The sequence below is a fragment of the Antrostomus carolinensis genome, unplaced genomic scaffold, assembly GCF_000700745.2.
Source record: "Antrostomus carolinensis isolate BGI_N321 unplaced genomic scaffold, ASM70074v2 scaffold6309, whole genome shotgun sequence".
In the NCBI taxonomy this organism is placed as follows: domain Eukaryota; kingdom Metazoa; phylum Chordata; class Aves; order Caprimulgiformes; family Caprimulgidae; genus Antrostomus; species Antrostomus carolinensis.
In genome coordinates, this window is record NW_010337754.1 from 10,520 (window position 1) to 23,220 (window position 12,701).

At 38.7% G+C, this 12,701-nt stretch overlaps 1 protein-coding gene and 1 non-coding gene across 4 annotated transcripts; both read right to left on the reverse strand.

The window, feature by feature from the left end:
• Window positions 1-3,081: 3,081 nt before the first annotated feature.
• RBMX (RNA binding motif protein X-linked) lies at window positions 3,082-12,439 on the reverse strand. Of its 3 annotated transcripts, none has more exons than XM_010175280.1 (8): window positions 12,316-12,439; window positions 12,010-12,116; window positions 6,323-6,494; window positions 5,112-5,228; window positions 4,626-4,740; window positions 4,387-4,512; window positions 4,207-4,310; window positions 3,082-3,704 (listed from the first exon to the last, which is right to left on the reverse strand). In XM_010175280.1, the coding sequence occupies exons 1-8, from the start codon at window positions 12,422-12,424 to the stop codon at window positions 3,397-3,399; spliced, it is 1,158 nt and encodes a 385-aa protein (XP_010173582.1). In that variant the 5' UTR covers window positions 12,425-12,439; the 3' UTR covers window positions 3,082-3,396. The 3 variants fall into 3 exon arrangements, with proteins under 3 accessions (XP_010173582.1, XP_010173584.1, XP_010173583.1); XM_010175282.2 differs by having other exon boundaries at window positions 4,207-4,295; window positions 6,362-6,494; window positions 12,316-12,438; XM_010175281.1 differs by having other exon boundaries at window positions 4,207-4,295; window positions 12,316-12,438.
• On the reverse strand, window positions 12,187-12,259 carry LOC114818905 (small nucleolar RNA SNORD61). Its single transcript, XR_003766308.1, has one exon. It is a non-coding gene; the product is annotated as a small nucleolar RNA SNORD61 (small nucleolar RNA).
• Window positions 12,440-12,701: the final 262 nt, after the last annotated feature.

Below are 12,701 nucleotides of genomic sequence, written 5' to 3' on the forward strand. Positions count from 1 at the left end.
TTAATCTTTAAAAAGACACCCAGAGTTGAAACAGTGTCCTTTCCAGTAGGATTTGTGATTTAAATATTTCAACAGTCATGCTTAAAAGGAACACGAAGATAAGGAAAGCAGCGGTTTTTTTGTTGGTTGAAATTTTATCAAGTGACAGAAAAATAAAAAGTTGGTCAGGTGGCAGCTTTTGTTTAACTACGTTTCCTACGACTCAGAACAGAAAATACTCATGATGCTTCTGTATTTGATCTGAAATGTAATCCAGTACCCTGAAATAAAAGTGTATTTTTCCCTCTTTATCAAGGTAATGGTAGCAATTTACCAGGAGTATTTACGAAGTATTACTGGCATATTCTGACAAAAGCATTACACAGGTAGTAGTTGCTACTGCTGATATTCTAAAATGAATAAACTCTTAAGCCAACTGGGGTTACAAACATACAGCGTGCAACAGAACCATCGTTCATGCAAAATCAACTTCCCTAAAATCAGCAACCCTGTGTCAGATGAACAACACTGTGCCAACTACAGCTTTTTCTTTTCACCATTTCACCACTGGTCCTCAACAGCAGTATTTTAAGCTAACAGCAAAATATATTCTTACATTTACAGAGTACTTCGAAAACTAATTAAAAAATTACATTAAAAGTATAAACACTTCTTAAAGAAGTACTTCCCTTGGAAAAGGGATTTGTCCTTATCCTTCACTCTAGTATTATACTAGATTTTAACACATTTTGCACACATTAGAAGTTATTTCCTTTTTTTTTTTTAAAAAAAACCCCAACCCTAATTATTGAAGTTTTCCAAAATTAGCATGAGAGCCACTACCATGTTTTTTTTTTTCCTCGTGAATTATCAGAGAAACAAAAGAAACACTAAATTCCACAGAAAGTCTGAAGACAGTTGCTCCTACATCTATTTGAAAAATGATTTTAATAGGGTAGGCTTCAAAGTCATGAAACACAGCTGTCCTACAAAGTTTTAAATCATTCTGGAGATGCCTGGAAGTCTGCAATTTTAATCCAAGGACCTCTGCAGAGAGTAACTCCTAATCAAAGGTTATACTCAGTATAATCATTAAATTGCATGTTCTGCACACTTAACAAGACCTATTAAATGTCTCTACTGACATTTATTACTCCAATTCATATTTTTATTGTCTGGTCTTATTAAGATTCCTAGACTAAGTACTCTCTGCAGCATGATTTAAAATGCATTTGTAATCATATTTTATGTTCACCCATACCTAAATTGGCCCAATTTCTGCAGATGAGGCATCTCTCGGTATCATTCCCAACCTGGCAGGTTTAAAAGCCTAACTTAAACCTCCTGCTCCAAAATCCAAACAGGAAGCTGAAAGTATTATTTAGCCACTGAGACTGTCCATCCAGATTTATAAACACACAACCACCAGAAATCTTCCTTCCAGCTGTTAGAGTAGCATAACATTTACCTTAGGTACTGGTACAGGCACCATTCATCTCTGCCTTCAACACAGATGAACCAGCATTGCTTCAGCAGTAGCTTCTAGAAGTTATCACCCTGCAATCAAGAGAAGATATAACAAATTGAGAAAATGACATTTTACAGCACGAGTCAACACACAGTGCTTCCCCCCATTTCAAAAAAAGTCACAAACTTGGGCTTGCAGATTATTCTGTTGCAAGTTTTACTACTTCTCTTTTAAGTGGTGGAGGATTCACTGGCTTGAAATGGACTGGAATGGCTTAGTGACAGGTTGCATGGCTTATAGATTCTCACTCCTTTTCAATGGTGCACTGCCATGTTAAATCCATAAGTTGAACGACAAAATTTACTGAGGACTAAACAGTAGCACAAAGCTTTTGGGTTTGTGGGGTTTTTTTTTTTAGTTGGAGGTCTTCAAGTCTACTATATTCATGAGCATCTTTTGAACTTCATGGCTTTACCTGAGTCATAACAACTTGCCACAGGTTCTGCCACATGTACTATACATCCCTGTAACGCAGTGTCAAACTAAACAGTCAGGCATCCAACTAAACGTCAAGTTTGCAATGGCTTGCTTCAAACTCCCAATAGCCGAGCTGGTATTTGTCAAAATAAACCAATTCCTGATTTCACAAGGCATTAATTTTGTTTAATACAGTATATGCAGCCTCTTTAAGCATCTTCACTGAAAAGATACTGGGCACATAATACCCCCTCCCAACCCTACTTGACAATATTCTGTCTACAGTGAGCTGCATTGTCTTTAGTTTCAAAATTGGTGCCATAAATGCTTTTATCCAAGAAGAAATGTTGAATTGGGAGAACTTCTAATGTACTGGAGTATTTCTTTTCCTTTTTTTTTTTTTTTTTTTTAAATTTAATCTAGACAGCACTTCCATTGCCATAACGTGCAGCTTGTCATATTGTACTAGAGGAAGATAACTTGGTTCAATTTTGACTTAGACTGAAAAACTAGTTTGCTTTGCTTACCATCTTTGCTGTTTCACAGGCATTTGATGCTTTAAATCAGCTGTGGAATGCTGAAAGATTCACTTGTTTTTATGAAGCCATAAGCCTTTGAGAAGTTGGAGAGAAAGACTTCTGTGCTTATCTTATTTTCTCCTTTGGAATCAAAGATGTTCCTTTAAAAGTGAAACACTACAGAGTTGCAAAAATTTGAAACAGTATGAGTAAGCATCTTTTGCAGCTTCTTTGATGGAATTGGTCAATTTTTTTTTTATTTTTACAGTATTCTGTAGCTGACTTACATGTACATGATTTATTCGGAGAGATCTTTTCAAACTCCCCATGAAACAGTAGGAAGGCAGAAAAGAGTATTATCCACTTGCTTTTTCGGGTTAAGTGAATGATATCCTCTACTTCTCTTTACACAAGGATCTGAAGGCACTTTGTACTGGGAACATTGTGACTTCAAATTCTAATCAAAACTGAACTTTTGTGTGGAATATCCCCACCACCCTCCAAATCACAAGCAATATTTTGTTTAAGAACGAGATGCTGAACATGTAGAACAATCCATCTCCATGTTAGATGGCTGGATGTTGTGTGGAAGATCTTATGAACTGCTTGTTCCATTCATGAGGAAAATCAGATGGGAAGTGTGGCATTTCAGGGAAACTTTACTTTGAAAATTACAACACTAGTACACAGCTCAAGTTTCATACATTTAACATCTGCTTTTTGAAAGAAATGTTAACAATTTTGAAATGAAATTAAACATTTGTTTAACTTTTCCTCACAAAAGCATAAAAGTCATGGAGGGGAAAACTTAACAGGCAACAATAAAAAAAAGGTAAAAACAACTTTTCCTTTTAGTAGTCCTCTGGTAGTAAAGATAGAACAACTTCCACTTTTCTTTTTTTTTTTTTTTTTTTGAGAAGTAATTTGTCTTGGTCCAAAAGTTTAAGAGTGTTTTTAGTATCTGCTTCTGCCTCCACCTCTATCAGATCTGCTTCCACCACGGCCACCTCCTCTGGGTGCTCCGCGGCTTGAACTACTGTATGAATCACGAGGAGGTGGATAGCCCCTTTCCATAGATGGGGGAAGACCCCTGTCTTGTCTTCCAACACGATCACGGCCACTTGAGTAGACATCACTTCTGCTGCTTGAGTAACTTTCTCGGCTTCCATATCCATCTCGTGTGCTGCCGTAATCATCATATCGACTGCTTCCACCATAAGATGGAGGGGGCCCTCGTGCAGGTGGAGCACTACGTGAGTTACCTGCAGGGTCAATGGTCAGGTAATATGGCAACACCATAAGTTATATATAACAATTTCAATCTGAATTTACAGAATTGCTGTATTAAATGTTTACTGCTACCCTTTTGTATGTATTGAGATGTTCTTAATATAATCTGCCATGTTAATGGTATTTAAAGTGGGGATTGTGTATCAGGCAGTGAGTGGATTTAAAGACTCTGAAGGAATGAAGACGGTGTTTATTCAGGCAGGCTCTTTACTGGGTATTGCAGAACAGCTTGTTATTTTAGAGAAGAAACTCAGCCATATTTTCCAGAGATAGTTGCAATTCTGAACTGTAGACTTTGCTTCTTTAGCTTATAGCTTATTTAACAAGATGATCAAATGATAACCAAAAACTGCACTTTCACTGTAAGGGGAAAAAAGTGCACCACCTTCCCCCTAAAACACAAGCAGCCTAGTAGAAGTCAGGTTTTACAACACCTGTACAAATTACTACATGATCCTCAAAATAGATTCTTACCATAACTCTCATATGAATCTCTGTAGGAGCCTCCACTTGGATGATCCGAGTAGTCTCTGTCGCGTCCGCCACCGTATCCATCACGATCGCTATAGGAGGAAAGACTACTAAGACTTAGTACCGATCAGTGGGATCACAGCGAGAACAAAATGACAGCAAGAAAAATCCAACAGTAGGTACCTGTATCCCCTGGAGGGGTATTCGTCACGTGAACTGGAATGGCCATAATCACGATAGGCGTAGTCTCGTGGAGGTGGCGCATAGTCCCGTGTGTCCCTCGAACTGGGATAATCTCTGCTTGAGTAACTACAAAGAACAAGAAGTGAGATGAGAGCTGTATGTCACACCTCAAAAGATCAGGAATCAAACTCCTGCTGTGAACAACAAAAAAGCCAAGCTAAGTTAGTAAAAGAATTTACCCATCTTTAGTGCTGTAGCCATCGTCTCTTGGAGACATGTAGACATCTCTTCGTGATGGCATTGGTTCTCTGCGTGGAGGACCACCGTAACTGTCTCTTCCACGTGACACGGGAGCTTAAGAGAAACAGTCCAAGTTGTTTAACTGAGTGAGCATTTGGCCACACAGAAGACTCCTCAAGGCAAGTAAGTATTAGCAGCCTGTTTTCAGCAGTTTAAACATATCTCTATAGCCTACATTTATAATACTTTACATTTCTGCTTGTACAGTTTTAAAGCAGCACTAGAAGTAACATACTCATGAAATCGCACGGAACTGTTCTGAACAGTTACAAAATGGTATTGTTATGAAGAGAACTGATAGATTAGAAAAACAACACACTATTCCACAGCAGATTTAAGCTACAATCAATAATTTGCAACAGTTCCTGAAGAAAGAGTAAGGGGCTACAGCTGACTATGCAACGAAGTAATTCAGGATGTCTTACCTCTTCCTCCCATACTGCTGCTACGCACTGGCCCTGAAGGTGCAGATCTTTTAGGTGGAGGACCTCCACTGCGTGGAGGTGGACCTCTCTTCATGGGAAGTGGTCCTCGAGAAGACCCTAGACGGATAAGCCATGAACCAACTTGTTATTTCTGTGATATTCACCTGTATGCCCCTAAGACCTGAACTACAATAACCTAGGTGCTGTTTTTACCACTATGTGATCACCACTAAACCTCTGAAATTAGTCAAAGCCTTCTCTTCCGTTTTGGCCACTGCTAGATGCTACTGGCAAAACTGAGAGTTCCCCACATTAACTTTTCCCTAGCCTAAATTCCTGTCAAGAACTATCTTTTAGAACTTATCCAAAAGCTACAAGGTGTGACACAAGGGAGAAAGACAGCTGGTATCTGTCATCAGTCACAGCACAAATGCTCAACAAGTTACTGTTCTCAGAAGACAAGAGCCACCTGGGAAGATGTATGAGAGAAGATCCTACAGAGAGGGAACAGAGGCACTACAGAGTCTGTAGAACCTACTACATAAACTCCTCAAGACAGGAGTTTTCACTATTTCCAGGGTTTTTTCCTGCCTTACAGCTTTTACTGATTTATCTCAGGTGCTGTGTGCTTTCCCTTTTAAGCTATGATTTTGATACTGAAAAGTCTCTAATAAATAGCTGTATCTTAAATAAAGAATATCCAGTATCAAGTAATATACTATTCTTCCACTTCAGAAAGCTTCAACACATTACTATTTTATGACAACAAGCAAGGCTTAGCTTCCCTAAGTCCCACTATGATCTGGAAGGATCAGTGCTAGAATTTAGTAAGTTTAGACCTCTTGCTAGGAAGAATGAAAGGCAGTTCCCTTTCCCTGGTGGAAGAGAATCGCTTTTTCAACTTGAATACCAGAAAGGTTCCTTTCTCATTTGCAGGGTAGGAGTTTTGTTTTTCTTTCATAGCCAAAAGTCAAGTGGAGTGTTAGTTGTAGAAGGGAATCTTCATATTCGAAAGCGTTTTCTTAATGTATACTTGCCTAATCAAAAATGTGACTAAACTGCGAGATCACATTTCATCATTTTAATAAAGACCAAGGAGTGCACTATTCAGCTGTTTTGACTTTTTTTTTTTCCAGTAGGATTATTGTCATCTTCCAATGGGATTGTCTTGTATGTTGTCCAAGTATATAATGAGAGAGGTAAATACATACCCAAGTGACTCCCTCTTGAAGGTGGTCCTCTTGCGCCACTTCCGCCTCTTCCACCTCTAAGGCCCCTTGGAGGACCTCTGCTTCGTGGAGGGGGTGGTGGCCCACGCCTACCACCACTTTCAAAGGATGGCTTGGTTGCTTGTTCCACTTTAATTGCTTTCCCATCTAATGACTAAAGAAGAAGCTGCTTTACTTACTGCTCAGTCATGTTTGTATTTCTTAAATTAAGCCCCTCTTGCTTCACTATTACAGGGCTTCCATTTTATAAAGTTAGAGCAACTCTAGAACTGATTTCAGTCTTCAGTATTAGTCCCCACGTACTGAGCAGCATGTTGGGCCTAATTTCTACAATACTTCATTCTTGTGGTATTGATGAAAAAGAAAATACAGAGCAGCATCAGAAAACTTTTCACTGAAAACACAAGTGTCCAATGATTACGGCAGCCCCATGTCATTTATTCTGTAAATGAAATAAGATTTGTGATCTCCAATTTACTTTCAATTGCCACGTGCTTTTGTACCAAACTAGAACTGCACCAGTAGTTACAGGATTAAGCTGAAGGTATCTTAGCTTCAGTTGGGGTTTCTGGCAATGGGGAGGCCGTTTAGTACATTTTCTTGATGTCCTGATATAACGGTGATCACTGAAGTATTTAGAAGTAATTTCATCATCTACAAAGCAGACTGAGTATGATAATTCACCCCTCTTTTCTATGGTTTCAAGCTGGGTTTTCAAAAAAGGTGACCATCACAATTTACTCTATTACTTGTTTTTTCCAGAGTGGACGTGCTTTGTGGTGTGGGGTATTTTGTGGAAAGAAGTAGAAGCTTTTTCTGGAATAGAGACCTGCAGCAACAGGAACTCTGCAGCCAACTACTGTAGTTCAAACATGAGCAGGTGGTTAAGATACACTGAGTAACTCATTAATTACATTTCTGTATAAACTTTTAGACAGTACACAATTGGTAATTACAGCAGAGCCAAGATCACAAGCTCTACTCAGGTTAGGTGACCATGCATCTATCCTGGCAAACATGCTTTGTTTGTCTTTTTTTAGCAGTTAAATATTTGACTCTGCTATGACCTTTAATGAATTATACAGGCAGGAAGTGTTGTTTATTGCACTTCTTTGCTGCAATAAATTAACAATAACATGACTGCTAGTAATGTCTTACTCTGAAATGGTGACAGTTGTTTACTGAGGTACTGAATCTTTTCTGTTCTCCATTGAAATCCAGCCCTCTCTGAATTCATCCACTTCAGTAGCTCATGGATTCTGCCACCATATGTAGTTATGTAGTTGCAGCTACTGTTAGAAAAATCTACATGTATATCCACAAGTCCAACTTGATCCATTGAGAGGAAAAAGTTAAGAAATACTAGCACAATCATATTGATCTTGGTTTTAACTTTAAAATATTTTATCAATGAAAGGTTTCTCAAAAAGCCTTTTGGCATGACAAGCTGAAACATTCCAGGTGTGAGCTTTAGTATCTAATCACTGGAACTTCTCAGTTTGTATCACACTATTTCGCCATGATAATCATTCATGCATCTCAGCCATCCTTCTCAAAACACCAACAGTGGGCTTGAAGCCTTAAGTTTTGCCATCATCACCACTGCTCTTCTCAATTTCATGGCAGATTCCTGACAGCTTATTTGAAGTTCAGAAACCAAACACCATCCCTTTCTGCTAGCAATGGTTCTGAGAACCTGCATGCTAGGTCCAAGTTCTTTCCTTTTTTATGTAAAGAGATAGTTGTCCTTATTTCTCCTATTTCCTTCTGCCTCGCACTTATGCACTTAGTTAGGCAAAAGATGGGCTTCTTTTGAAACTGCTTTATGCAAGGAGTCTTAAAAAAACTATGCCTAAGGTCCAAAAAGACTTTTCTTTAAGTCCAAGATTTTTTTTCTTTGTTAACCAGAAGATATTTGTCAACGTTTGTCCTAATTTGAAGCAGAGGGCACAACTTCATTGCATAGATTCTTAGGTCAAAGAAGAACGGTTACATCTCACTGAACATGTAAAATTCACACAAGCCATCTCAGAATAAGGAATTTTTTTTCTAATGAGCCCAAAGCACAAGCTGTCAACACGAACACTCAGTAGTTGGTATTTATAACCTTGATTCATAGTGTTACAGTAGCATTTTTAGTATGGCATGGGCACCATAAAGTTGAGTCATCTTGGTGCTCAAAAGCAGGAAAGTCATTTAAGGATAACAGACTGGCAATCATGAAAACTCCTATATGTGGACTCAACAACCTCTACAGCTTTGTCAGGTGAGCCAGGGAACCTTCAGCAAATAGAATTAGAGAACTGTCCTGCAAATTGTTGCACATTCCAACAGAAAAGGTTAATTAAATTTGGAAAGCGTTGGTAGTGGGGCAGAAATGAAGTATTCAGAAGAAACTGTTACAGAAACTTGCATGAAACTGCAACCTAACACCACATAGGGCTTTCCTCTCCAATGGATCATTTTACTGTTGACACTGCAGCGACTCCGCCATTTGTGCGCATTCCTTGATGACACGTCAAGCAGGCTTCCTTTCACCAAATATATTCAAGAACTGAAGATGATGTCTTATCAGGCTGAGCTTCTACATATTGCACTGCTTCTTCACCAAAGTAAGTGGAAACACTTTCTGTTGATTAGAGGAAGACAGCCTTCTTTAATACCCGAGTACAGTTTAGACTGTTGTTTCAAATGACTGTAGTATTTGCTTCCAACATCTTAAAACAGTCCAGCTGGCTTGGCAGGTCTGCACTGGAATTAAATCTTTGGCTTGTCCCAGATGTTTCCTCTAAGAGCCACATTCTCTCTTTAATTATCCATTTTGTCCTCAGGACTTAAAACCAAAAGGTCACGAGAACAGTCTAATGCACAGAATGACCACGACAGACTTGGAGTATTCACACTTGTGTCCAGATGAGCATATGCATTTCATGACATCATGATGCAGACTTGACTATCATGCAATTAAGGTTCTTCTTAAAGGCAGCTAGTAATTTGCTATGATGAAGTACTGCTAAGATTTCTTCAGTGCTGCTCAGACATGCTAAGACTGATCCAATTCTGCAGATAAAGTAATTAAGTGAAAAATCTCCACCCCCACTCCAAAACCATTATCTCCTGACCTCTTTCTGCAGGACTGAAATTAATCTTCAACAAGCAAGCTTAGACTAGTCTATGCTTGTCCCATTTTAGAATGAAATATAATGAACCTCCTTCCTTCCTCCCCACCCTGAAAGGAGTAAAACACTGGATGTGTTTTTCATGAACACTTGCAAAGCAAAAAATCAAATCCAAATTTACTCTTGTGGAACCTTATCAAAGTCAGCCTCTTCAACTGGCTGCCACTTTGAATTCCTTTGGAATGACAGAATGAACAACACACTGGCAATGCAGAACTCTTCCTCCTGGCTAGACAGGTCAACTAACTCCTTACAGATTGCTTAAACTACTGTCTGCACAGTGCTTCTGCTGCTTCAAGTGTCTTTAATTCTCAGGAACACTCCAAACCATCATTTCCAAATGGAGAGAAAAACTCACGGTTCTGATATATCACAATGATCTCTTCCCACAGCATGCCTCGAACACCACTCCTCAAATCCAGAACACGGAGTCTTTTTGTGGTACAAGCAGCATTTATTGTCCAGAACGCTTTCTGAAGATGAGGACCTCATGAACATCTTCCACATCTTCCATATCCGTGGTCAAACCAAGCTCAATCAGTACAGGACTGGAACTATACTCAGCAGCACCCAAAGGTTTATGTTAAGAAGGTCATTATAGGCAAAATCCTGAGTGAGAATATTCTTTTCATACACTATTTGCTGTTCAAATTTCAAAGCAGATGAAGGCATTTTCAGATTTGCTGTGTTGAAGGCTGAAACCATGAGAATGATTATCCACGACACAGTGGTTTCCAGCATTTCTTGACAATGATGCAGATGGTGCATTCCAGAACATGTAGACATTACCTCAGCCACATTCAATCCCATTTAGCTACTGTACTGAGCATTACTTTCCCAAATGTTTCCAATGTGACCAAACACATGTCCTAACATTCAAGATTTAGAACAGCTGGTCATTATTTTCAGAGGTATTTTCATCTGAAAGTTGCACTCCACCAACACTTAGGATTAGTGACTGAACTCCTCTCACTCTGATAATGAACTGCTGGTGCTTGAAGCTACCTTAGAGGAGGGTTCAGTGTAATAACTACTTCATAAGAAGTAGTTTTAAGAACTGTGTTTAAGAACTGCAGTAAACAAGTCTTCAGAACTGTAGCAAACTACACAACGAAGAAGTAAATTGAATAGAAGAGCACCTTTACAGATGTTTAGGCTGGTACAGAACAGACATTATCTGACTTGTCACTCTCTGTCTTGACAAGAACTACGAACTTGTTCAAAAAGAAAGCAAGTCTCCAAATAAAGTAACACTTCTTGTTATGAGGTTGTCCTGAAGCACCCAGAAACTATGCACACCCAGCAGGAAAGCCTGCTGTAACACAAAACAAGCTTTACTGTTTGTGTTTGCCACAGCACTACAGCAAGCTCATTTTCTTATTCCCAGGGTACGAGTATTTGTTACGCTTTACTTACAGACTGCAATGACTGACATTTTTCTTTCACTTCAACTTCTTATACTAACAAGACAAACAGCTATCAAAATCTCAAGTGTTAATCAGAATCAGTAGAGGCTTCTTTCTTCACCTTACATATAGGGTAAAGATACTGCTTAGAAAAAAGCCATTGCAGCATGACCTTAATACAACTGTTCAGATTACGCATGAAAGATCAGAGTCTGAAATTCAAGTTAACCGAGAAGACATCTTTCACTGCCTGGAGAGACAGCACCTCTATGAAGATAAGCAGCTGCAGACCATAACATTGCCAACTTGCATCTAGCTTTTCAACCACATGCTGGAACAAACACAGATCACAACAGCCTACAATCCTTTGACAAACTATCCTGGTATTTATCTCAGAACTTTTGCTCACAAACCCTCAGGTTTTTATTTTTAAAGACATTACATATGCATTCAATTTTTACTTCCTCTTAAAGTCACATCACTGCATTCTAGGGTGCAAGTAATCAAATTCACTTGCTGGATAGCTGTAAAGGTATTTCACATTAACTGGCAAGATGCTCCTCACACATGCCAAGTTCATTGATGATGCAACTCACAAATGTATATGGATAACTACGTATTACCAGATAGAGCATCAACACCATCAATGTTCCAGCACAGGAGAGAAGTCACATTAAACTCACATTAAGGGAAACTAAGTTTTCAGGTAAGTCACTTTCCTAAAGTGTAATTTACACAGTTCTGCATTCAAATATGATAGAACAAAAACATCATAGGAGACATGCAAGAACGAAGAGCTGACTACTAGAAAGCCTTCAATCATCAATTTAAAAACAAAGCCCAAAGATATTACAATGGACTGACAGCTAGACTTCACTTTCTACTGTCCAATCCAGAATCAGGAAAAAGTGATTACAGCCTCATGGACACAGAGAGAGACATTTTGCCAAATTCAAAGTTATGACTTGTCTCCAGGATCTTCTAACATATTATCTTTCCAACTTCTATTACTAGTCAATTTACCCCAAGGATCAACATTGCTGGTCAGCAACAAGAGTGCTATATAATTGGTCTTAACTCCTACCTTTCCATTCATATCTCTGGCAGCATCTTTTGCATCTGCTGGACTCTCAAACGTGACAAACGCAAATCCTCTGGACTTGTTGGTTTCACGATCTTTCATCAAAAGGACTGTAGAAACAAAGCCATGTTACCCTTTCCTGTAAGGAAGCAGCAACACTTAACCTTTATTTAACCTTTTAAGCTCAGAACTTCTTAGAGGACATGGAAGCACTATCATTTCAGATGATCAATGCCAAAAAAGTCATCACAGCTACGTTGTTGCTTTTTATTTTTTCGTATTTTAAAACAGTAAGGTTTTTCTTTTTACCTTCCACAATGCGTCCATATTTGCCAAATACAGCCTCAAGGGCTTTTTCACTCGTCTCTGTGTTCAGGCCTCCAATGAACAGTTTCCCAGGACGATCTGCTTCAACCATTTTGATTCTGCAAATGACCTAAGAAAAGCATACGGTTGTTACTGACAAAACATCAGACTGCAACAGCGACTTCCGTACCATCTCATGGGATATAAATGACCTTTTTCCTCAAAAGTATTAGGCAAGTTTTCTTCAGCAAGATGTCAATTTGAAGAGATGAGGTATAAAGGACATAAAAAAATTTAAAATTTTTAGGCTGAAACAACTAGTTGTGGAGCTTTCAGCTACTTCATATTATATAGTCTACTTCAAATAGATTAAGTTAACTTTTAGAAGT